A 25,194-nucleotide genomic window follows, 5' to 3' on the forward strand; every position below is an offset into this window, starting at 1 on the left:
CTAGAGAGATTTTCTGTACATCAGCTTTGACTGGCATTCATTAAATTTCCAATATTTAATCCCTTTTTTTAAAAAACAAATTCTTAATAAATTTCAATTGTATTGGCATGGTTTGATGCCAGGATATCAGATCTATAATTACTTTGGACAGTCTGCTTACCTTCTAGAATGTTAGCATAACCTTATTGCTCTCACAGTGTCATGGAATAAATAATTAATTAGGGGTGAATGCAAAATCCATCATATGGACCTATGTTGTTCTCTGTAATAACAGGGTTCTAATCTTTAAATTCTTAGTACATGCTGCTGTCAGTCAGACTGCACTAATAAAATCACCAGTATAAACGCAATATGTCAGAACATAGAAGTGAATAAGATGTACTTTGCATATCAGATATGTTTTATGATAGAAAAAGAACACCAGGACTCATGTTTAATTACATGTTCTGCTAATTAAAGAACTTCCTTCCCTTCTTTTCTGTTTACTAAGCCTAGCTGGTGCTGTGCTTCTTATGTAAGAAATATTGTACCTCTACCTGACCCATGACTACCCTTTCTTCTTCATTCTGTTTTAAGTCAGGTAGTTTGCTTTATCTACTCTATTCCCACCCTTAGCAAGAAGAAGCAGCTTTAAGATGCAAGGAAAAAGGTTTTACCAGTTTTCCCTCTAGTACCAAGGTGCTCCAGAATAACAGTGTCTGGAAAAATCATGGTACATGTTAATCGGTTCAGAGTTTTTGGAAATGGACCATTTGTTCTCCCTTTATAAAGGGGATTCAGCAGGAGGAAGGAAGATGAGTAGAGACAGAGAATGCTCAGGGTATTTGGCAGCTGGATTCTGACAAGCCGTTCCAGAATACTGAAAAACTGTTTTTCAGAGATTAACTGTTCAACCAAATAAATCTGAATCACCAGAGACACATACTGAGCTTGCTGAACAGAACTGTATATATTTTGCAAAACTGACATCTGTCAGAATTTGAGTATCTATTCACTGTGATTCATCTCCCAGATTTCAATCTTTTGACATAAATTGTGGCATCACTTCTTCCCATACATGTCATGTACAAAGCCTGTTAATGTTAAAAGAAGGAAGAAAAGTAGGCTTAGAGTCTACACTCCACATTTCTGCTACTTTTTCCTAATTTAGACAAAAAAACCGGGCAACTGTATGAATAATCAATGATCCTGGCTAAATAACATTTCTAATCATAAAAATTCTAGAAATAATCAAAGAATATTTTTTCTCCCTGTGTGGTTCTAGCTGTTAATTAGACAGGCCATTATTTTCCCTGCAACCATGGTTGTAGGCTTACATGTCCATAAAATTTCTATCTGCCAAACCCACATTTTAATAGCTTTTGTAAATGTAACAGCTCTGTTTAAAAAAACAAAAAACCCAAAACACAACTGTAAACTTTGTTGTGTTTTGACCACACTGTGGGCTCAATACAAATTTAAAAGCCTGTGTCATTTCTTATGAAAGTACAGAGACCTTTTAGATCTAATTTCTTCTGACCAAAAAATAACATAATACTGCTTGGATGCTGTAAAATGGACTTTGAAGTGTGTTTAGGTCCTTCCAGCTTATGAAAGTCATTATCTTTCTGTAAATGAAAATCAGGTCCAAAATCTTGCAGAGAGTTCTCTGAATTGTGGTTGAGAAGGTACAGCATCAATCCTCTTTTTTTAATCAAACAAATATGAGATAGATGGTTGCAGGAAAATCTTTGAACTCCCAAAATATGCCATATTATGGTGTGAAATGCTACATTATTTCACAACTGTACTATCAATATATACTGTACACTTACCATAGAAATGCTTAAAGTGATTTTTAATGCAAATAGCTTTATTCTCCTTATTTCCATCATTGAAACATCATTGAACAAATGAAAAGATCCCTCTTCTGGTTTTTTTTTAACTAGTAGGCAACATCTATACCAACCTGGACACAATATTCTTTGCTTTTCTTTTCAGACACAAAATCAATAGCATTAAGTAGGAACCCGTTTTTCTCTATGGCTACTTGTATCCATTATTGGATTATTTCTCATGTGCAACGAACCATATGCCTTAATGTCAAAGTTGATTCTTTTAGTTGTTCCTTTAATTTTTTTCCTCTGTCTCTTTGCTTGTAGTATCTAATATGAAACCACAAATTTAAATCTGTCTGAATGAGAGTATCCAGGGCAAAGTGTTTCAATCACTTTCAAATTGCTCATTTTGTGCTACACTGAAGATGATGTTTTCAGAAGAAAAGAGGGTTGCAACTTTCTATCAAGTTCAAGTCTTTGACTTAATTTCTTTCTTTTCTCCCTTTTTTTAAAGGTACAGTCACCAATTCATCTGTCATATTGTGGTTTTCAAAGATGAACTGAGAATGCTCTGAAATGAGTTTGCAGTTGAGGAGCTGCAGGAAGACCTAGAGTAGGGAATTACATTTTCATTGTGGCTAACTTTCAATGACACTGAAGACGTCTCACTTGGAAGATCATCAAACCCATGTTTTCTACTTCAACAGACACAGCTTCATTCATTTGATGTTGAAACTCTGAAGAAACTCATTTTCATTTTGAAATAAGTGTGAATTCTTTTTATCTTGAGATTTAACAACTCTTGACAATGCTTACATTTCACTTCACAAAAATGAGCTGTTTTCATAACTTCAGTCTTTCCAATCACTTTTTCCCACTAAGTCTTTTAGTATTCCCTTTCTCAGCCCAGGCTAATATACACGGAATTATAGTTATAACTATATTACTATATACATATAGGTGTATACAACTATATACATAGTTATAACTATAGTTATAACTATAATACTATTACCTATTTGTTGTATTAATGAAAAACTATCCCATTTACTAAAAATAAAATAAAAATAACCACTTCTTGAAGTTAACACTCTAAGGAATGGAAAAAAGATTTGCTAATTGTGATCTTCAATGATTTATCTTCCATTAAGTTCTAGTAGATCAAATTCATCCTTGATTACATAATACTCTTACCAATTTTCTTCTTCATTAAATCTAACATTTAGCTCCATCTCTGTTCTCTTGTGGCTAAGAATATAACAAACTCCACCCATAAGGCTTCCAGTTCCATAACTATGCTTCGTACAAAGCATTTTTGTTGCTGTTTTATAATATTTATTCCACAAAGATTTAATGTACCAAAATGGAGACAGGAATAAGAGCAAAACAAGGCCTAACTTCTGGAAAAGTATATTATTCAGTTCTTTCTTTTTTTGAGAATCCTGATTTTTTTCAAGTCACTGTAGGTCTGAAACTTGTTTTTTATTGAACAGTTCACACACTGTTCTGTGACTTACCATGTTACTGGGCAATAACAATAATGCTCTAAGTTCTTCTTTTGTACATAGGGGAGTACTAAGGCCTTGAGATGTCCTTTGGTGAGATGATACTTTAAACAGACATCACAATTTTTACCTGAACTACAGATACGACTTTCAGAATTTTGTTAGGTGAAGCCAAAATTTTCTAACTAAATTAGAAGTCCATTTGAAGCTCCCACTACAGTATTTTAAACAGCTTGTGGAGGAAAAACATTGGAAAAGGAAAAATGAACATGGTTTAAAGTTAGTGAATGACTTTTGCACTGAAAACATGAAAGCTATGTTTGGTTTAAATATCAACTGCATATAAGTCTAATAGCTTCTGCCCCCAACTTTACAGGGATACAGAGAAGCTCTTTCTGACATTTGTATTACAAAATCAGAAGACCTCTTTCCTTTTCACAAAATGTTATTGAAGTGAATGTTGAAAGTGAATGCTGAAAAGTGCTTGGTTGCCATTACCATTGTCTAAAAAGTGTTTGATATAGACAAAAGATTGGGACAGTCAAGGTAGGAGAGGGGCAAATTTTTGACCTAAGATGCTACTGGAAAGTACCTTGAAAGCTCATCTCATCTATCTGCTGTACTGATGGAGGCAAAAGTATCAGTAACATTTCTGAGCACAGGTAATGTGAACAAACCCAAGTAACAGAGATTTGACATCATCTCTTCACAACATATGCCTGTGCTTCCTTATTTCTGCTTATTCCTCCCAATATCTAACCTGAATTTCTCTAGATGCATTTTAAAACTCTTATTTCTTGTCTTGTCTATGCTGAACATGGAGAAAAATTATTCTCCTTCTTTCTGGAGTAGCTTAGAAGCCTTATCTAAAGGCATGTTTTACTTCAGACTTTTCTCATACACTAAGTTCTTCAAATTTCCTCATAAATCAAATTTTCCTGCTTTGCTTAGGAAAACGTGGCATAGATATGCTATGTAAAGACGGTCAGACAACCTGCTGAAGTCAAGATACACAATATTTATTATTGCTCATCTGTTCACAGATCTGTTCACCCAAAGAACTAGGAAAACAGACTGGTTTGATATGGGCTGCTCTCAACAGATCCATTCTGTCTGTCAGCCATTTCTTTGCTATCTTCCAGATGTTTACATATAACTCACTTGATTATTTGTCCATTTTATTTGTTCTAGCATTTTTTTTTTTTAGGAATTGCAGTTAAAGTAGCTGATGAAAAATTGCCTGGCTTGTTTTTTATCCTTTAAGCACTACATTTTTCCTTTTTAAATCTCTTAGAGCCTTAGCAAGCATCTCCTATGTTATAAGCAATGCCTGCTGACAGCTTTAAATAGTTTTGGCCAGTGCACCAAATAATCCAGAGTCCATTTTATTAGCCTGTAAGATCATGGTTCTTAGTTTTTCATAATAATTATATCAGCCACATGATTGCAGAAGACTTCTGTACTGAATACTGAAACAAAAAAGGCATTAAATTGATCTAAGATATTACTAGTTTTCTCTCTCAACTTAGTACAGAGTAGTTTCTCAGTCTTTCTCTTATTCCTCACAGAATTCAAGTAGAAACTCCATAGTCATAAACTGTGATGTCCTTTATAAAACCATATTTTTTTAAGCTGGTCACTTAAAAAAGGTTTCTTGCTCCTCCTAATTATAACTTCTTCTGTGCCTTGTTCTTTTTGATTTCTGTCCCCACATACTTATGCACTCCTTTATACTAATCCTAGTAATCTCACATAATTTTCACTTCCTGTATGACTCACATGTTTGAGGTCACTGTATATGATTTAACCAGATGACTTCTTGCTATAGACTTGCTATTCTTTCCTTGCACTGGGATCATTAAATTCCAAAGAGCATGTTTTCCATCAGGAAGTGTTTAATTCCTTTATTCCTTTAAATTTCTCTTCCATGACATGTGATCTCCCAGTATCCTGAGTTTGCTGAAATCTGCTTTCTTGATTTTTTTTGTCTTCTACTTTGCTATTCTCCCTCTTTTCCTTCAAAAGGATCATGGATACTCTCATTTCATGTTCACACAATTTCTCTTTCAGTCTCATGTTCTCATCCACATCCTATTTAGCACAAAGCTGCTATTCTAACCTCTCTAGCTGTTTCCTCTACTTTCTGTCTCGATGCTGACACAAAATATATATGTTTTGCTCTCTCACTGTAAGCTGTTCTATTCCTTCCCAGCTGAAGTCTACATAAACTTTTCCCCTGTTTTTATGTAGTTTCATACCCTCGAGCATTTGGCTAGTTTCTCAAAGAAAACAAAAACACTCCAAAAAAGTGCTATCCTGCAAAATCAAAAACTGAATTCAAGCCTTATACAACAGGTATTTCTGGCTTGGGATTGTAATGGAAATCTCCTTCTTTTGTCATCAGGTGTATGTATCCTCTTTCTGGGCAAGCCACCATGTGTGCCCTTGTATTTCCATCAAATGAGCCATTTAAAAAATCCAATACTATGTTAGTTGAGTTGGAGTTTCATATTGAGAATAGCAGCTTTTCAACTAATATCTTCCATTCACAATTTCCATGTGTAAAGAAACATTTCTAGATTTAAAAAGAGAGCAGGTCACTCAGGTTTCATATTGCCTGTTCAGCCAGTCATCAAACAAAAAACACCCATTCTCATGGAGATGTTTGTATTAGTTTTTTTGAATGAAAACCACAAATTTTCCCAATGTGCATTCATCATTTGGGTTTTTTTTTTTTCATCAGTCTGAGATTTGGAGTTTCTTCTATATACTATAAGAGAAAGAGAATGGCACCTGTACTTCAGATTTAGGAGCATTTGCTATATACATAAGAAAAATGGGAGGAATATTTGGTCTTAAAACTGGAAAATAGGTTAGAAATCTGGAGTTATTTTCTCACTCTCCTAATTATGCAGATATTGTGTTAATTAAGAAGAACATGTACTTTTCATGTGCTTTAAATAAAGTATAGGTACAATCCTAGTGAATACGAGAGCTATAGTATGAATCCACATTAATTGCTTGAAGTAAACTCTGAGATTAAAAACTTTTTCTGATGGTGACAGTGTCCTGGTGTGTGAATTTTGGCAACTCATTTATCTGTCCTTTAATTTTTGGTTCCCCAAATGCAAAATGACTATGACAAGAGTTAATCAAATTCATACAGTGTTTATATTAGAGAATATTTATAAGACCAAAAAGGGCCCTACATGACAAATGCTACAGAAAGCAAAAGATTTTTATTAATGATGCCCACTCAGAATGATGCTTGTATCTAAGTGATAACTTCATCCCTATAATCACTAAAAGAAGATTTAAAAGCTTACAGAAAATGTTGAAATGAGGCAAATTTTCTCTCATCTCTGCAGAGCAGCAGCACTGAGAGCTCCAGCACACATCTGTCATCTGGAGGCCAAGCAGGCATTCCACAATTCCAGGAAATCAATTCCAAAGACTGTAGATTGTCAGTTGCTTGTACACTGGAGGCCATCCAGGCAGCAGATTAAATTGTATGAGAAAATTGTAGCAGGCTCTAGACTGCATGTAATGGAGACCCTCAATGACCTTTCTGAGGACTTGGGAAATATGCATTGAAATTGCCAGTGGGCCCTTTTGTAGCACCAAAACTGCATACTGAATTTCTCTTACTTATCACACGGGGTCATTCACAACTGAGCTGTTTCTGAAGAGGAAAAACAAACCAGAAAATGTAATCACCATCTTTTTTTCTTTCAGAAAATGTACAAGGTTACCAGAGATGCATTATCTGTATAACCACAAAAAAGAAAAAAAGTTGGTACTTGTGAAAGCCACAGTCTTTAGCAGCATTTAATGGGGCTACTGTTTCTAATTCTTTTACCCCTGAGAGATTTTGGCAGAATACACAAAACATTGGCAAAAATGATTGCAGAAGGTTGATTTAGATGAGTAACAGTTTCAGTTTTGTTGTTTTATTCAGACTGTTAACCAACCCCTGGTCTTTAGGTTTCATTTTTTCTAGAGTAGACCTTGACGGTTCAAACTGCAAATGCGACCCTCTCAGTACTGCCGACCTGGGGGTTCAGGCTACAGTATGCAACTCTCCTTGGCATGAACTGCAGAAAAGCTGCACGTACACAAAGAATGTAAACCCCTTAAAAAATATAGATGAGCCACATGAAATCCTGTTTCTTACTTCTGACAAGCCTATGGTTTCAAAAACTGGGGAGCAAACACCCCTGACTTCTACTTTTCCACTTATCAGTGGCAAGGTGGGCTGGTCATTTTGTCTCAACAGTATTTCTACTCTTTTGGAAAGCAGCATGGCTTAACATATATTTGGATTTTTATATTTTTAAAAATCTATTAAATAGGATTTTCAGAACATTTTAAGCAGATGGAATGAGTAGATTTACTGGTGTGGACTGCAGTTGTGCTTCTCTGAATAGCTCCTTTACATTCACTGTGCAGATAAACATGTCCTTTTGTTTTGCTGAAAGATCATACGGAATATCCCAAGCTTCCCATAACTTAAGAATTTTGTGTTTAGCTTCAAAGCAGCTTTTAGGGCATCAGACTGAGCAAGTTTTTTGTCTGACAGCAAGACTCTAGAATCTCTGTAAGGCACATGATCAGAGAGGGAAGTAGTGAACAGGAACTGCCTTTATTATTCTCATGTTTTGTTGACTCTGCCACAGCTTTCCTATATGACCTTAACCAAGCTTTTTTTCCTAATTCCCTGTACAGTATTCTGGGGTAATAATTTCCCATGTCAGAAGTATCTGAATATAAATTTATCTTTAATTTGTCTTTTATGCTAAGACTTCTAAGTAATATACTCTTTCACAAAAAATTACTCTTCTGCTAAAGGGGCAGTTGCTGATTATAAACTAAACTTGTTTATATTTTTAACTTTGCTTTATCAGAGATGTTGTTCTAATACATCTGTATGTCATACCTTATGCTTTCACTTACACATCAGTACTTTTCTGCCACTTATATCAGATATTTTTACAAATACTATGATCAGCTATAGCATGTTTAGTGCTAGCAACTGTAGAATTTAGATCTCCTGTGTTCTGGGAAGGAAATATGAGGAGAAAGGAATGGAGTACCTTGTACACACACAAAAAGGAAATCTATGGGCTAAATGACTGAAGAATGGAATGAAAGGCATATGAATATAAAGAGCAGACTTTCAAAGGCTGTTTTAGCCACAGGCCTTTTCATGTCAAATATCTGGTGTATCCAGGCTGTAAAAAGCAAAGCAGGAATTTCTAGGATTGATTTTCGTTCCTTTGACTCATCCCTTTCCTTTGCCCGTTTACTCTCATAAGACAGGTCCAGAGTGTGCAACAGGAAACCAAGCAAAAACAATACAAGAAAAATGCATTTTAATTTTAGTGACACAGCTGCTTCTGGGTTCTTTAAATACACTCCTCTCTAAGTGCTTCCATACACCAAGATATCCAAGAGCTCTAGACAGGCTGAGTCTCAACTGCAAACTCATTCCACAACTAATCTCTGTCTGGCATCGTTACAGCAATCAAACCAAGTTGGTAAATGCCCAGTTGGGGCAAACTGGGTGCTTATCCAAGGGCTTTCTGTTATGTGATGTGAAATGATGAGCTACAGTCTCCAAGTTCTTTGGGCAGAGACAAGTTTGTGGATAGGAATTAAATACAACCTCTTTTTTTCCTTATCCTCTCCCTCTGCTCATTAATACACAGCATAAGAAACCAAAAATATCTTTAGAAGGCATGCCTGCGAGTGACACTGTGCCCTAGTATAATGTGACAGGTGACCTATTCTCTTTGTTCCAGGCTGCATGTAGCCTTGCTGTCTGGAATACTATCCAGGGAATTTAAGGCCTACCAGGAGAAAAATGGGAAATCTAAAAGCTCAGTCACATACTCAGTTCTTCATCTTGGGTTGTTTTTTTCCCTATGGCTCTTGAAGGTGAAATAAACCACCTCTAAATTCCAGAGGTTTTTTACTGCCATCATGTGGAGAATTTCCTTTAAAAAAGAGAAAACCTGTCTTCCCTGACAAGATATGATTTTTCCTTCCCTTGGCAAAAATGAAAGAACCTAATTCAGTCTTACGTCTACACAGAGCTAGTCCTGGAGCCTCAAATGCCATAACATCTGGTAAATATTCAGCTATCCTTAGTATATTTTGCTTTTGCCCTATTGAAACAGTTTATTTGTTGGCATAGCAGAGCTGGACAAGACTGTGACAGCCTGGGTATGCTTGTCATTTTTGATATTCCATTACAGTTTCTTTATCTGGTCTGAAGGAACATACAAGCAATATCAATGCTATTTCTCTCCGTGCAGCAATGCCACCAAAAAAAGCAATATTACAGCAGAGTATCACAAATCAAATTACATAAATTATCTTGGGATCAGAAATATAAGTTTTTCAGTCATTCCTATTCCCACTATGCAATCCTCCATTTTATCTGACCATTATAACAATCACACTTGAGAAATCTGATAAACATAAAACTGTTCCTGAAGGCTGAAAATTCAGATGGCTATATTAATTTTAATAAAAGAATAAGAGTATTTTTACATTCCAGGAAAGTCCAAGTTTTCAAAAGTTTTCAACAAAACCAATGACTGTATTTCAATTAGGAATGTCACCACATTTTATACCTATCTTATTTCTTTTTAATTTTGTACTGTGCTGATTAACATTGTATTCACAAGTAAACTATGCCATTTTTCAGTAAGCTTTTCAGAGAAATTTACAGATATCTCTGAAAGGCTTTCCTCGTATTAAATCAATACAATCTGAAAGACAACTACTGTCAGGACATTTCATAGAAACTTTACTATTTTCCCAAAGATATACAAGAAAGTGGTCCCATTTTCAAGACTGGTGAGCCCCCAGTAGCTCCTCATGAATTCAGCACAACAGAAATTAGCCTTGCACATAGATTAGAAATCCAGTTTATACCTTCTGTCCATTCTGTTATATCACTTCAAATAAAAACTGGTTTTTAGTTTCTCCCTGACCATAGGTTGCAAACAGTAATTAGAGACCTCAGCATGGTCCATAAATTACTCCAGAACAAAAGCATGTTTTAATTGATACTGATATCCTCCTAACAAAGACTTCTTCAGAAGAGCTGCTACAGTCACCAAGTTAAAAAAGTTAGTCTGAAGATCTGTGAAGTACTACCACCAAGGTACTGCCTTGTTCTAGTATCATAAAAATCTGTTCAGATTTGGCTACATTACACACAGTCCACTGTAGAAGTCATCACTTAGCAATTTTTTCTTGATCTGCTCCTATAAGCCCTCGCAATTCCTGTCACACTGGACACAGACTGTTCAGTGTTTTGCTGTGCTAGTCAGTGCAGTGCAGGTTTCTAAGTTAAAGGTAAAATATATCTCGCTACTGTTCCCTATAATAGGGGAACATACTTTGCCCTGCAAACCAAGAGACAGTTCTATATTTGTCTTTCAGATGGTTCTAGTAATTCTGAACATTTCACAATCATACTGTTAGGCAAAGCTTCAACCACTACTGAGAGAACCCCCACACACCAGATTAATTCAGCCATCTAACAACAAGCCCACAGGGAAAGCAACTGAGTCACAGTGGCATCTGAGCTTCTCGGAAAGCCTACGTCCAGTCTATATCCCTGGCTCATCTGTCCATACTGTGAGGCACAGCACATGGCTGTATCAATGTTACCACATCATATGATCTCCTACTGACTAGTCTGTAGGAAATGTAATCCTTCTATGTGCAACTAATATGGTTGGTCCTTCATCCTCCGTGGCACAGGTCTGTACTGAAGGTTCAAGATTCCAGTTCTCTTCTGCACAAAGAATGTTTTTTATCCTTGTATATAAAGTTACAAATTCGTGCCTTTTCATTTGCTTGCAAAAAATAATGAAAATAACAGGCCAAAATCTTTACCCAAAAAAATTATCTCAAACACAGCCATGTCAAATATAGTTCCCAAAAATTAGGAAAATACTGATTTGAGATCACCAATTCATCCCTAGTTCTGCTGTGTTATACATTTATGATATCAGGATTTCTTTAATTACCTGCTGACATCTTAGTGTTTTTCTTCCAAACAAGGTGTCATTCAGTTGAATGTCTAAATGGTAACGGAAATAAAACATGTAGAGGATTAGACTGTTGTTTCTAGTATTCCTATCCTGTATTAGTTGTCCTTGGTACATAAATAAAGAATCATAGACTCATAATATTCTGAGTTGGAAGGAGCCCACAAGGATCATCAAAGTCCAACTACCATCCCTGCACAGGACAGCACTAAGAATCACACATTTACCTAAACAAATAAGATAATTTTAAAGTAAGATTTGGGACTCCTTATTGCAATCCTATGTCAATCAGACAAAGGCCTTTTCACCCGGAAAAAAAAAAGTCCATAGGCAGTCCTTGATTGCACTAAATTTGTCCTTCTCTATATCCTGTAATCCAAAGAGACTCACGACACCCAGTGGTTATTACAAGCAATGCAGGCATACAGAAGCCATGTAGACGCTTATCTCAGTTCTCAGGTTCACAAAATTAAGATGCAACTAGAAAAATTAAGACACTGGAAAAGTTACAATCCATATCAAAGAGTCTGTAGAGATGGTCTTAGCAAACTGAACACTTATGGAAAAAAAAACTCATAAAGCCACCACCAACATCTTGAATACAAACCCAGTTTTTGAACTCCAGGAAAACGTGACATCTAGCCTGCTTTGGAGCAAATAGTAGCTCTCCCATAACAACAATGTAAATCCTGTTGATTTTTCCACCAGAAAAAAACACAATCATGAGGAGATCTCCCTGACAGCACTGCACTGAGCTATCCTTCTCTACCCTATATTGAAGGGTCGATGGAGAAGGTGACTGTGCTGGGGAGGTGAGGGAACACAAAAGGAACTGCTGCTCTCCATTGTACTCTGGGCTGCTGCAATGCTCTGGTGCTGCGAGGGTTCAAAGCAGTCACTGGGACTGCTCTTTAGCACCGCTTCTCCAAACCCTCAGTTGTCCCAAAAGTCTAGGAGCTGTAAAGGGAATTTTAAATCCACCTTTGTTCTCTTCCAACATAACACAGTACAGAAGAGTGTAAGAGCATCAAAAGTGCTTTATTCCTGATATGCCATCTCTGCTAATAATTTGTTATTTTTAAATTACCTTTAATCTGACTTGTCTTAAATTGGACACATTTATGGAAAAGATGAAGTTGCAGATGGATATAACAAGATAAAAGATGTGTACTTTGAAAAGAATACATACCTAAAGTTGAAATTAGAAGAAAAGAAGCCATTACTAAAGTACTTTCATCAGAGAAAAATCTTGTTAAGTCAAATTCTGGGTGAAATTCTATGACCTGTGATAGACTGTAGGTTAGAGCACATGATTACACAGTGTTTCCTGCTTTGATATTTAATAAATAAGATATTAATTATTGATAAAATACATATGTGGAATGTCTTTTCAAAGAGACTTAATATTGTTTTAATGGCCAACAGCACACTTTATCTGCATGAATTCATTCTTATGTTGAGACCAATGAAAACCTAGGAGGCATCATTTGAACAATATTCTATTTATGTATTAAAATTAATATTAAAAGAAGTGAATAACAGAAGGAACAAAGATTATTAAAATTAATAATACATATTATATGTATTAAAATATCATAAAAATTAGACTGGTTCAATGAAGTGAGATGAATAAAGATATTTACTTGCAAACTAACTTAATACAATATAGCACTTGTTAAATTGTATTTTGTCTGTGATAGCAAAACAAAGTAGTTGAGTATATGAAGAAAAAAGATTGAGTACATGGTATTTTCAGACCTAACCTTTCCAGTTCAGACTGTGTAATATGAAACCACATTCTTCTGACCTGGCTATGCTTTATTTCCAAAGTTTGCCAAACATTTTTTCTACTGCTGTGTTAGGACAAAAGACTCTTTGTCCCACAAGCATTTATGAAGTCTATGCATCAACACCTTTATTAATCGTTCAGTAAGCACACAAGACCTATTATTTAACCACCTCATTAGATAAAACTTGCCTTTGTCCCTCTTAAGCCATGAAAGATGATTTCTGCATCCTCTCCCAAAAGTAGAGATTCAACACCTTTTTTAATAACTGTTGAAACACCTACACTGAGTAAGCATGCAGTCATACTTCACTCACATTCTTTTCACTCTTTTACTGTTGTATGACGAGAAAAAACAGGGAAGTGAACAAAAAGTTAATATTTATTTTTCAAAACACTCACCTTCGGGATAAACAAATCAACCACTGTATAACATAAATAAAAACATCCTGCTGCCACTGACTGTAATCACTGAACTCACACAGTATATGAGACCTTGGATCAATGAAGAATCAAACGAAAGGAAAAGGGAGAGAAGTGGCAATGACAGAAATATTAAAACTACAAAACCAATGTATTTGGAGGAGGAAGAATTTAGATGATGTTCAATATAAACCTAAGGTTTAAGTCAACTTAATGCAGGGACAATTTGGGTGATAAGATTTAATTTATTTAGAACAGAGTTTTGCCTTGACTATCCAAGAAAACTTCTCTATTAAACAGTATAGTATTTCAGTTCTCCTACCTGCTGCCCCTTGGATGAAGGCCTGGTATCACATATTCCAACTCTGTTCTGAATCATCTGAACTGAACAGCAGGTTGTCTGTCCCAAACACAGGCTACTTGCTCTCTGGTGAGCTGTTTTCACTGAGCATCCACACATATTCCATATTCAGAGAAATCTGGCCTCTGTGGAGGAGAGTAAGGGTTGTTTCTGGGTATGAGGCAACCCAGGACCATGCCTGTGCAAAGTATTCTTAGCATGCTTTTCCTCAGAACTCGAAACTCCTTAACAGTGTGGGATCCAAATCCAGAGTCTAGAGATTACACATCTCACACTACAGTTTAGAAGTAATCAGAGCCACCTCTGGCATTTAAGTGGTCAAAAATACATCCTAAGAACAAGAGTCATCAGTGCTCTCTCACAGCACTTCAGATTGGTAGGACTGGAATCCATCAGTGCCATATGTTTTTAAAATGACAGTGTCATTTCATGTAACCTCAGACATTATTGTGTTGCGTTTGACAAATTGTTTATGAGACTATGCTGAGATTAAATGTCCTTCTCTTTTTCATTCAGGAATTTATTAGATCTTGTTGACCTCTTTAATCAGCATATTTCAGCTTGTTTAACAAGACCATCATAACAATGAGTGTTCCTTTCCATTTCTACTTAAGGAATTCACTGTGTCTTTGCTCAAGTCTTTCACACAGTCTTTTCAGTTTTCTCTAATGAAACGGTTTTTGTGTCCAAATGCAAAATATTGTGACTTACTTCTGGATGCTGGTCATGTTTATGCAGTTCTCAGAACAAGAACAGCTACTCTAGTTATTTGTATTCATTGAACCAGAGACTCTCTTCCTCCTATTTTTTTGCTCTTGGTTTATATGCAGTTCATGTAAACCAAATCCACATTTCGGTTTCACACTTCCCAACTATGTAAAAGTTGGTTGGTTTTTTTGTTTTCACTCATGATAGGAAAAAAAGTGATTATTTCCCTGTACTTGGCACTGGTGAAATCAAACCTCAAGTTCTGTGTCCAATTCTGGGTCTCTCCATTCAGGAAAGGACATTGAGGTGCTGGAGTGAATCCAGAGAAGGGCAATGAAGCTGGGGAAGGATCTAGAGCCCAAGTTCTGAGAGGAGCAGAAGGAGCTGTTCAGCCCAGAAAGAAAGGAGACTCAGAGATGACCTTATCACTCTTTGATGCTGCTTTCCTCATACTCGAAGCATCTGTCTGCGTTTCCTTTCTCATTCATGGAGTGAGAGAGGCTGCACAAATGCCTAATCTTCTGTGTGGGGAAGAATCGTTCTTTTTTGTACAGTATTCGAGAGGCCCAGCATCATCCCAAACTCCTGGTTCCGCTCACCCTGCCTGGGTCCCTCACACGCCCGGCCCAAGGCGCGCACTCCGGCCAGCCCGCTCTGCGCATGCGGCGGCCGTGAGGGCGGGGCGTGCCCGCGGCGCGGGCGGCGCATGCGCGGCGCGGCTGAGCTGTGGCGGCCCCGCGCCCAGGTGAGGGGCGGCCCGGCCCGGCCCGGCGGGGGGCGGCGGCCGCGGCCGTGAGCGAGCGGTGGTGGCGGCCCTGGGGGCCCGGGACTGTGCTGTACTTGCTGCGCCTCGGGCCCGGCAGCCGAGTGGCTCGGCCCGCCTGCGCGGGCTCTCCTCGTGCCGCAGGAGTCTGGCGTGTGGGCCCCGGAGGAGGTTGGGTGGGATCAGCGGCAGGGACAGCCCTGGACGACGGCGAAGGTGTCCGGTTTAAAGGCGGTGTGCGGCGGAGGTCCTGCCCGCCAGGCCCGGGCGGGCGGCTCTGGCCCGGGGATGGGCAGGAGGGTTCTCACGCCTGTGCCTCGGGGGAGTGGCACTTCTGGCTTGTTTATTTTCGGTCGTGGTTCAGGTGTTTTGCTTTTTTCTGTGAGAGATGATGTGTCAGCCCTTCCCAAAGCTTCGTTTGATGCAAAGCTGGCAGATGAGGTGTTCTTGCTTTATTTCTAGCCCCGTTTCTTGTTTTGGTTTGAGGTGGTTTTGGGGTTTTATTTTAGATTAGCATTTCTGCATATCACTTTCTTAAAAATATATATTTCCTTTGGAAAGGGCTAAGTAATGAAAGCCTGGATCAGGACTTAAACCACTTCTTCCATTTAAAGGATAGCATCTAGGTTGCGCTTATGTAACCGTGTTTGTTCCATACCTGTTGGCAGTCAGGCAGGTGTGACTGAATATGGAAGATAAAAGTGATGCAAGTAGCTACATGAGGAAATTTTCTTCTGCTGAGCATTATTCCATAGTTCTTGTAATAGACGGTCATATTCCCATCTCAGACTTCAATACTGGTGCTAAGACTCAGGATTTTGAAGCACACTTCTAACAAAGTTGTCAAGACCTGAAAAAGAAGCTTGCGTTTTGGTGTAGATTATTCCAGAATGTCTGTTGCAATGTCATTTGAAGCAGCTTGTACTAGTTACTGATGCTCATGGACTGCTGGCCTGACTGTGTTGCAGACTCCTGAGTTCCTGTTTTTGTAATTTAAATATAAAACATTGAGACATCATTTCAGTGGGTTACTTTATAGGAAAATAATTTCTACAAACAAAAATAGAAATAATTTCTGCACTTAATTGTGTTAGTTTTCTGTTAGCCAATTTCTCAATTACCTTCTTTAAGAGAAGCAGAAGTCTTACTAGTCTTTCTTAGTCTTACAAGATACTGCCTACCCTCAGGAAGCAGCTGAAGGTTATGACAAGTATGTAGTGTGGGAGGCCATAATGTTACTACATTTTTTGGATTTTCATAGCCTTTAGTTTCAGCCTTTCAATGTTTTCATTCTGGGTGTGGGCATTTCTAAGGCTCTGTCTCCCCTAGGAGTGTATTGCAGGATGTGTTGCTCTTTTTGCAGCATAGATTTCTTTAGCCCCCAGTGTGTTCACTGAGCACTCATTATTTTCTCTGATGACTTACTCTACTCTTGAGAATGAAACAAGCTGTGTTAGCAAAACTACAGCTTTGCAGGTTCAGCTGTATTTGTTATAAGAGCTTCACCCAGCACAACTGTCTTGTTTTGCAATTCAGCCCTTGGGACAACAAAGCTTTCATAAATAATGCCCTGAGTAATTTTAATTCTTGAAATGAATGTTGTTTTATGAATAGTCTTTAATTTTTAGTTTGTTTTACTTTTTTGGGGTGGAAAGACATGTCCAATACATTAGCTTTTGATCGAAATTTCGTTATTTCAGCATTTTGAGATATTTCTTAAAATTTGCAGTTAGCTCACTGGGCGTATAAAAGGAGATATGCAACGATCCTCCATTGTTGTCTTATACTGATGGAACTTTCTATAGATTCAGATAAAGTCCTTTTTTGTTCTTAACTGTTTTTGTAGTTCCTCAATGGAAAAGGTGTTAAAAACTGCCCACGGCACTATGGAAGCCCTCAGACAAAATAGTCAGCTACTGACACCCTTGAGGAATTGTTGGGCGAAGTGACAGAAATGAAGAGCTTCAACCATCGCTTCAGTATGGCAGCAGCTGAATCTGACAAAGACTCCGGATATTCAGGTTTAGAAAAACACAGTGTTACCTTTTTTTGCATTACTGTGCTGAGGCTGTGCTTTAATTGGTGATTTAACAAATCTGAGTACCCCCTTCCAGTTTGTGTCTCACTACCTTGCAGGGCCTTTCTATGCAAGATAGGTTTCACCTGCAATCCTCCTACTGCCAGTCTTTTGAAGTGGAGCATTACCAAGTTAGAAAGTTCATCCTCTGAATTTGGATGGCATGGGAATTTAGAATTAATGGAAGAATCTTAGACTTTAGAGTGTAGAAGTAGAGAATGTCAAAATTACTTTTTGTTCTTTGCATTGATGAATGAATTGTTGGATTATGCTGCCCAGTGTCTCTTATGATCTGACCATATTGTCAGTAGAGCCTGATGAACTAGAGAGTAATGGTTATAACATCAGTAAAATAATAGACATGGTGTGCCATTTTAGCACTCAACAAAACTGTGCAAAAATAACCTTTGAACAAGAAAAAAAGCACTTCACTGAGAGATACTTGCTTCACTGGGCTTTAGATAGAAAATTCCAAGACACAAAATGCCTGCATTGCAAACTGTGCATGTGGTAATGCTGGAGCCTGTAGTGCTTTCCTGTATCAGTTTTTAGAGCAACGCTATCTTCAGGATACTATGCAGTCCCATGGAGACGAAATACAAAAGAACAAAAAGTAACGGCTTTTTGGGGGAGAAAATGTCTCTATAAGAACTGACCTGAAATACCAAGCCTTTTATTAGAGGCTGTCTGACAGCTGTCATTGCAGCTTTAATTTTGTTAATATTACAGAGCTAAACTTTATTGTTCTTTGTGACTTGGTTGAAGGAGGCAGAATGGTAGAACTGAAAGACGCTAGTAAGCATGTTGCATGTGGAACAACTAACAGCTGAATTCTGCATCTGGCAGATGGAAGTTCAGAGTGTCCAAGTGCTATGGAGCAGACGGACTCTGAGGATGTGCTGAACGCGCTGTGTTGGAATGCAGAGGATGGACCTTGGCAATGCCCGAGGACCACAAGCAGCTCCTTTCCTGCACTGTCTCCTATGGTTGTTATGAAAAATGTGTTGGTTAAACAGGTAGGGAAGAAATAATATCTTGAAAAATATTGCATGTTCTTAATTTTTTTAAAAACCATTTATCCTTTCAAAAAAGGTTTTGCAATGTTGTTGCAGTCCAGAAAGTAACTGGTAATTTAAGAAGTTCTAATGTGGGTCTCTGTTCTTTCAAGAGGCAGCTGGAATCACTAAGATGGAATGTGATACAGAGAAATTCTGCTCCATCTCCATCTACTAAACCTCTTTGTCTCAAAAGAATTGCCCCAAAATACATCTTCAAGTATGTTATGTGAATAGCACCAAAGATTAAACAGAAAAGCATGACTTGATTTTGAAAGCTGCTGTTGTCTTTTTTATTCAATAGAGATGGTGAAGTAGGGTGATAGGTTTGTTTCCTCATTCTTAGGTTCTAGAAATGCTTCATATGCAATGGGAAACACTAATCCAGAACGTTATACATGAAAAAGTTAAATCCTTATCTGAAGTTAGCTATGGTACTTTTACTTTATTAGTTGTTTCACTTAACTGCATGTGATGGCTCACATTGCAACAATTACATTCCCTATCTATGTTCTCCAGTATTTTTGTAATGTATATTTCCTCCAGCACATATGTGAGACCTCCTCTGTAACTTTAACATTTTAATATAAGGTATGAGAAGTCCAAAGTACTGTCATATTATTAGACCTCCTGCTCTGTACTCACTCATTTTTGGAGCAGAGCAAAATTTCTTCTATGTTTTCTTTTACTAAAATACTTCTGAGAATACAGAAGGGAAGGGGGAAAAAAGAATGTAAATCCTGATTCTTTTCCTGCTGAACCTGTTACTACAGCAAGCAAGACCTAATACTCACTGTTAATGTTTAGCAGATTATGCAGTTGTGGGGGAGGATCATCTCTGAGCATCATGCTTTATCTTGACAAGAAACAATTTTCTTTTATAGTCACATTCCTAGATGTGTGGACAAAACACTGTGTAAACAAATGCTGAAGTTTTTATATATAAAATCAGGACCAGGCAAGTTTCACCAAAGACTGATAGGCTTTGGCCCAGAGCTCAAAAATTAAGACATTACCTGCACTGATTCCAGTGTTGAACTCCAAGTTGTGTTGCAAATAAGAAGCAGCAGCAACTAATAATAAGTAGCTTATATAGAGACAGATATAAAAAAACTCCAACCACACACACACACACATACATACATATATGTGTGTGTATGTATATATATATGTGTGTGTATGTATATATGTATATATGTTTATATAAAAAAACCTTGGTAGTATAGCAAAAAAGGAAATTTGGCAAGGAGGAGTTGGATAAAATGATCACACTTGGTTCTCTTGAGCAGAGCATCATAATATCTAACTACATATGCTGAAAGACAATGTCAAATTGAAAAACATTTACTACAATAAAGGAAAGCAACGAATCTAGGTCAGAATAATAATGAAATGTCTTTCTGCCTTTTTTCATTATGCCTATTTAGTTCAGATGGTCATCTTTTTAAAATGGTCTTTTCAACACAGCACTCAGTTGGACTTGCTGGACCTAAAAAAAAGGCAGCATCCAGTTACTGCTGTTTATTTCTTCCAGTTTCAGTTTCAATCAGCATCATCCTGTCTTGGAACTACTGTGATCCTCTACAGTGGTGGTTACCTGCTGGCCCAATTTCAGAATGTAAACAGCTAACAGTATTGCTGCTAAAAAAAAATCAAGTGGCGAGTAATGCTCTAGAACCCAGTGCTGATTGTGGTAAGGTTTCTGTAAGTCTCGTCAAAGTCTTTAATAAAGTAGGAAGGCTTTTTAGGCAGGTGGCACAGATACATCAGGAAGTTAGCTTTCATAGCTTTCATTAAAAATGCAACAAAACACACAACAGTTTGCAGAGTTACTAAAATAAAAGTGGCCTCCACTGAAAATGAGATTTTGAGTAGGAGAACAAGAGCAGAGTGCTATGTGAGAAGGAAAAGAAGAAAGAACAGAGATAGGAAGAAACCCAAGAGCATGATAAACAGTTTCCACAGTTCTTTTGGCCGCAATGATTATGGGGCTCTGCCGTCCAAGGTGCTATTCAGTGGTGCAGTAAATGGCAACTTCTAATTCCAAACCCTTGCTCCTTAGGGCTACATGTTCTGTCCTGCGTATGTATAGCTGCAGTATTTATATGCTTTCTCACTCCTTACATCTCCAGATACTTTTCTTTTGAATATTCTTTATTCTGTGTTAAGGTAGTAATATCTATTTTTACCGGTAGCTGTTCTGTACCCCTATTCCATAAGCATCTTGCCCACTGAACCAAAGAAACACTGTGTCAGAGTAGGTAATTGAATGTTATCTCCCAGTCTCAGTGTCCTAATCAGTGGGTAATACCAGCTTTTGGTTAAGTTCCAAGTCTTTTACTGGGGGAATAGACTTCAGCAAAGCATGTTGGTGTTTGCCAGTTCAGAACTTACGAGATTGGTGGAAAGGATATGGATTTCAGATGACTTAATATAGTACTAAAAAAATAAGATGTATTTGTGGTAGCTAAAAACTGTGTCTTCAACAGGCCTCCAGTCATGTTCCAAGTTGTAAGGAATTGAAAAAGCAGTTGACAATATATTCGTGTAATTGTAGTGGTGATGGCTTAAATATATGAAGAAGTGAGATTTTGCTTTAGAAAGAAATAGTGTCACTTACTAGACCGTTTGATGTCTTTGGAGAAAAGCAATTGTGTTTTTGGCCAGAAGATCTCATGAAGATCTGTAGTAAGGTGTTGGAGGAAAAAGAGGTAATGTCTTGTAAAAATGGATGTTTTCCCCTGTATTCCAGAGTATGACTTGTGGGAGGGAATAAAGCCTTGGACATTGTTCTTGAAATAAAATGCATTTAAGGTTTATCAGTGGACACTTTCACCAGAGGTACAGAGTTAAACTCCTCTGGGCTTACCACAAGCTTTTCTCCTTGCATTGGTTAATATTCAGCTTTTTTTTTCTGCTTCATAGTTTTAAATTTACTGAAACTCTGTATTGTACTTCAAATTACAAGACTTCCTGAACAGCTGTTGTGTATCTTAAATAACCATTTCAAGGTCTTGCTATAAGAATAGATTTGAGAAGATTTGAGTTGCTACCTTTCAACAAAGAGGGAGCCTGCATTGTTCCTAAAATGTCTGTGCAGTCTTTCCTTGGCTCTTAAGATATTTCATAACAGAAAGCTTAATTATTTTTCGGCTTTCCTGAGCACTTGTAGTTTGACCCCAAGTCTGGGTCAAACTTTTTAATGAACATTTTATGATGTAATCTAGCACTGTAATCCTCACTTAGGAAAGCATATATAAATTCAGATTGAATTGTTTTTAAATGTATCTGCTGTTACATAGTCAAAGGATTATGGATTACAACTTTATTTCCAGCATTACACTCCACTGTCAGAGAAGGGTGAGTTTGATAGAAAAATCTTAATAACACATTAATTGGACAGTATATATCAAATGTGGAAAAATGGCACAGTCCACCTGTTTAGTTTAAGCTTGTTTTTATCATCTTCTACAATGCTTTTGTAAGACTTGTGGTTTTTCCCTGTTTGTGCTTCTCAGGGGAGTTCATCACAGCTCCAGTCTTGGACTGTGCAGCCATCCTTTGAAGTGATTCCAGCTCAGCCACAGCTAGTGTTTCTTCGTCCATCAATCCCACCTCCCATTAATCCTCACCCTGTTGGGAAAAAGAGAAATGACTCCACTAATTACCTGCCCATCCTGAATTCTTTTCCCAAAATAGCACCACATCCCTGCAAAAGAGATCACTCCTTTGATCTAGAAGAATGTCAGGAAACCACTTGCCATAAACGACTCTGCACAGAAACACCCAAGATGGAGACTTCTCCTGTACTGATGAGTACAGGCTTGCCTACTAGTCCTTTTTCCCACCTACCAGTTAGCTTTAAGACCCCTCAGGATTCTAACCAGCAAAGTTCTTCAGCTCTCATGACAGGTGGAAAACTGTCAGCTCTTCCTGGTTTTCATCATGTTTCCAGTGATGCTCAGAAAGTGCCAGGTTTGACTCCCCTTTTGCCTTTTGGAACTCTGCAGGCAACAAAGTGCACCCTTCTTGAGAGTGAGAGTGCATCACAGACTACAATGCCTTCTGCAGTGTGGAGCCCTCCATTGATACCAGAAGAGATTTGCACTGCCCCCGAGCTGCTCTTGCAACAGCAAAGCAAGTGCAGACGCTTTCAGAATACACTTGTTGTGCTACGCAGGTCGGGATTGCTGGAGATCACTTTAAAAACCAAGGAGCTCATTCATCAGAACCAGGTGACGCAGGCTGAGCTGGACCGGCTGAAGCACCAAACACAGCTTTTTATAGAGGCAATAAAGAACAATGCTCCACAGTCATGGGCAGAGCTAGAAGCATCTCTAACGGGATCTGATAAAGCTGATAACAACCTTGAAGACCCCACTTATCCCAACATGTAGTAAAAATATGCATAGGTGTTGGTCAAGTTATTTCTGTGCCTCCTTTTTCCTGTCTTAAACTTCTATTTGAGCATTTTTTGAGTCCAAGATTTGCAAAGTTGCATTGCCATTAATGGTTTGTCTTCAGAGCCAACTGTGGGACTGGAATAGCATGGTAGGTTCTAGACAGAATGGGTACTTAGTACTGCAGTGTAACCTTGAATTTTGTGCTAACTCTATGTAATTCCTTGGACTGAAGAAGTTTGTATGTGCTCTTCTGGCCTGTTCCCATTCTTGAAGTGAAGATAGTAATTTGCAGCATTCTGCAAGCATTCCCATCTTCAGATGGTTGTTTCTGAGAGGGCAGCAGCAGAACAGGTGCCACTGTTGGGCCATCACCAGTTTCAGGTAGATGAAGGAAGTTGGTGCATGGTGAAGTCCTTCTCCCATGCCGTTCCTTCTTTTTTTATGTAGAGTAATCTGATGAATGTAGTGAGGGTGGGAGGTGTGTCAGCTCGGATAAACTTGCTAAAAATTTTATCTACCTAAGTTTGAACTTCAAAAAACAAACTCTAAACCATTTTTTTTTCTTTATATAGACTGACGGCATTCCTAGGCTACTTGCCTTGAGATATTGCTAACACCACAGTATGCATAAGATACTGACCTTGCTAGTGGAGAGCCACAGTAGTTATGTTACAAAAACTGATTTACAGACATTTATTTCATTGCAGTTTTCTAGACACTTAACTACATCACTCCCTGCAATCTGAAGGGACTTTTTCCAGAGGCAGTTTGTGTAGAAAATTGAGAGCATCTTTGTCTAAGAACATTAAGGAATATGAATCGTCTGTGGTATGTTCCTTTCTGTGTGACAGTGTTTTCAAGAACTCGTGCAATCTAGGTGACTAGGTATTTGACTCTTTCTATCATCTGTTTCAGATTGTAAAAAAAAAAAAACTTGAAAGTAGACTGGGTGTCTTGCTAATTTGTGACGAGACAGTCACGCAGACTTTACATTTTCTGATGCCTCTAGGAATCAGTATTGCAGAAGACCGTAGAGAATACTTTTACAGTCCTTCCTGAAATAGGTGGATTAGAGAAATTGTAAGGGACTTCTCTCTTGTAAGGGATTTCACCCTTTTTACACTGGTGAAAGGAGATGCTTTACATGTCTTACAAAGTTGAGGCACGTGAGTCTTGTTTGTAAAACCATGGGCCTGGAAAGAAACGTTGGGGCAGGGTTTGTTCTAGTGGACCTGTAGCAAACTAGTAGCCATGCCTTTCATGGGATCCTGCCTACCTGCTGAAGACTGGTACAGTATGTGGGAATTGTTTAAGTGTTGGTAGACTCTGTTCTGGCATTTATTTGTTTTAATATACCTGATATAGTTGTGATACTACCATGTCTCATAACTCGCAGCCTGGCAATATTGGAACTCAGCCAGCAAACTCAGGAGGATATTCTCCCTACTTTCCCTAAAGTTCTTATTCTACCTATTAAATAGGAGAATTTGAAGTTCAGAATATGTATTTTTAGGATGCAATTGTCCTAGAAAACAAGATGATGGGCTCAGGGTACCTAGAGATGAAAGGGAGGCAGAAAAAATGAAGTCCAATTGTAGCTGTTTGAGACAAGGAAAAATGAGTCTCCCAGTGACCTTCTCCATTCTATTTCCACTGCTGTAATAGAGTATAAAGGAATGAAAAACTTGCTTTGCAGGGCAGTACCTGCACTCTGACTGAAGGAGACTTAGCTGGTGGAAATCTATCGTAGTCCTTATAGTACCACATGTACTTTTTCCCTGACAGTATGGAGGGTGGGCTGAAGTGGGTGTGCTTACAGCTAATGGGCCTTTAAGCTGGTGTAATTTGTATAAATACATGTTCAATAAATCTGTGAATAAAGTCCAGCAGCTGGTTAGAAATCTCCTACTGGGCATCAGTCCAGACTTAAATACTATTTACTGAACTAGAAAAATCCACTCTGGAACTCATACTTAAATCTGGGGCTCTTTAGGAAGCATATCCCTAGATAATGGGAAACCTTAACATCTATTACAAAAAAAAGGATGTTGAAGGTCTCTGGTGATAAATATGTCATCAGGTACCATTCTGTTCAGTTTTCTTAGTTGCCTTTTTTTCTGGGAGCCCTGATAAAGCTTTAAAATAATAAGGGTTTTCCTTTCTTGGCTGCAATGTAATAAAATAGGTTAGCTTGGAAATGCATTTGGAAAATTAGTTGACTACATCA

The 25,194-nt window shown here is 37.9% G+C and overlaps 1 protein-coding gene across 3 annotated transcripts; it reads left to right on the top strand.

Moving 5' to 3' along the window:
* The first annotated feature begins 15,348 nt into the window (after positions 1–15,348).
* CIPC (CLOCK interacting pacemaker) lies at positions 15,349–24,853 on the top strand. Of its 3 annotated transcripts, none has more exons than XM_058851621.1 (4): positions 15,349–15,414; positions 17,279–17,453; positions 18,356–18,525; positions 22,083–24,853. In XM_058851621.1, exons 2-4 carry the CDS (start codon positions 17,387–17,389, stop codon positions 22,959–22,961), a joined length of 1,116 nt encoding a protein of 371 aa, XP_058707604.1. In that variant the 5' UTR covers positions 15,349–15,414; positions 17,279–17,386; the 3' UTR covers positions 22,962–24,853. The 3 variants fall into 3 exon arrangements, with proteins under 3 accessions (XP_058707604.1, XP_058707612.1, XP_058707620.1); XM_058851629.1 differs by lacking the exon at positions 15,349–15,414 and adding an exon at positions 15,432–15,648; XM_058851637.1 differs by lacking the exon at positions 15,349–15,414 and adding an exon at positions 15,663–15,873.
* Positions 24,854–25,194: the final 341 nt, after the last annotated feature.

Source organism: Poecile atricapillus, chromosome 1 (genome assembly GCF_030490865.1).
Source record: "Poecile atricapillus isolate bPoeAtr1 chromosome 1, bPoeAtr1.hap1, whole genome shotgun sequence".
Lineage (NCBI taxonomy): Eukaryota > Metazoa > Chordata > Aves > Passeriformes > Paridae > Poecile > Poecile atricapillus.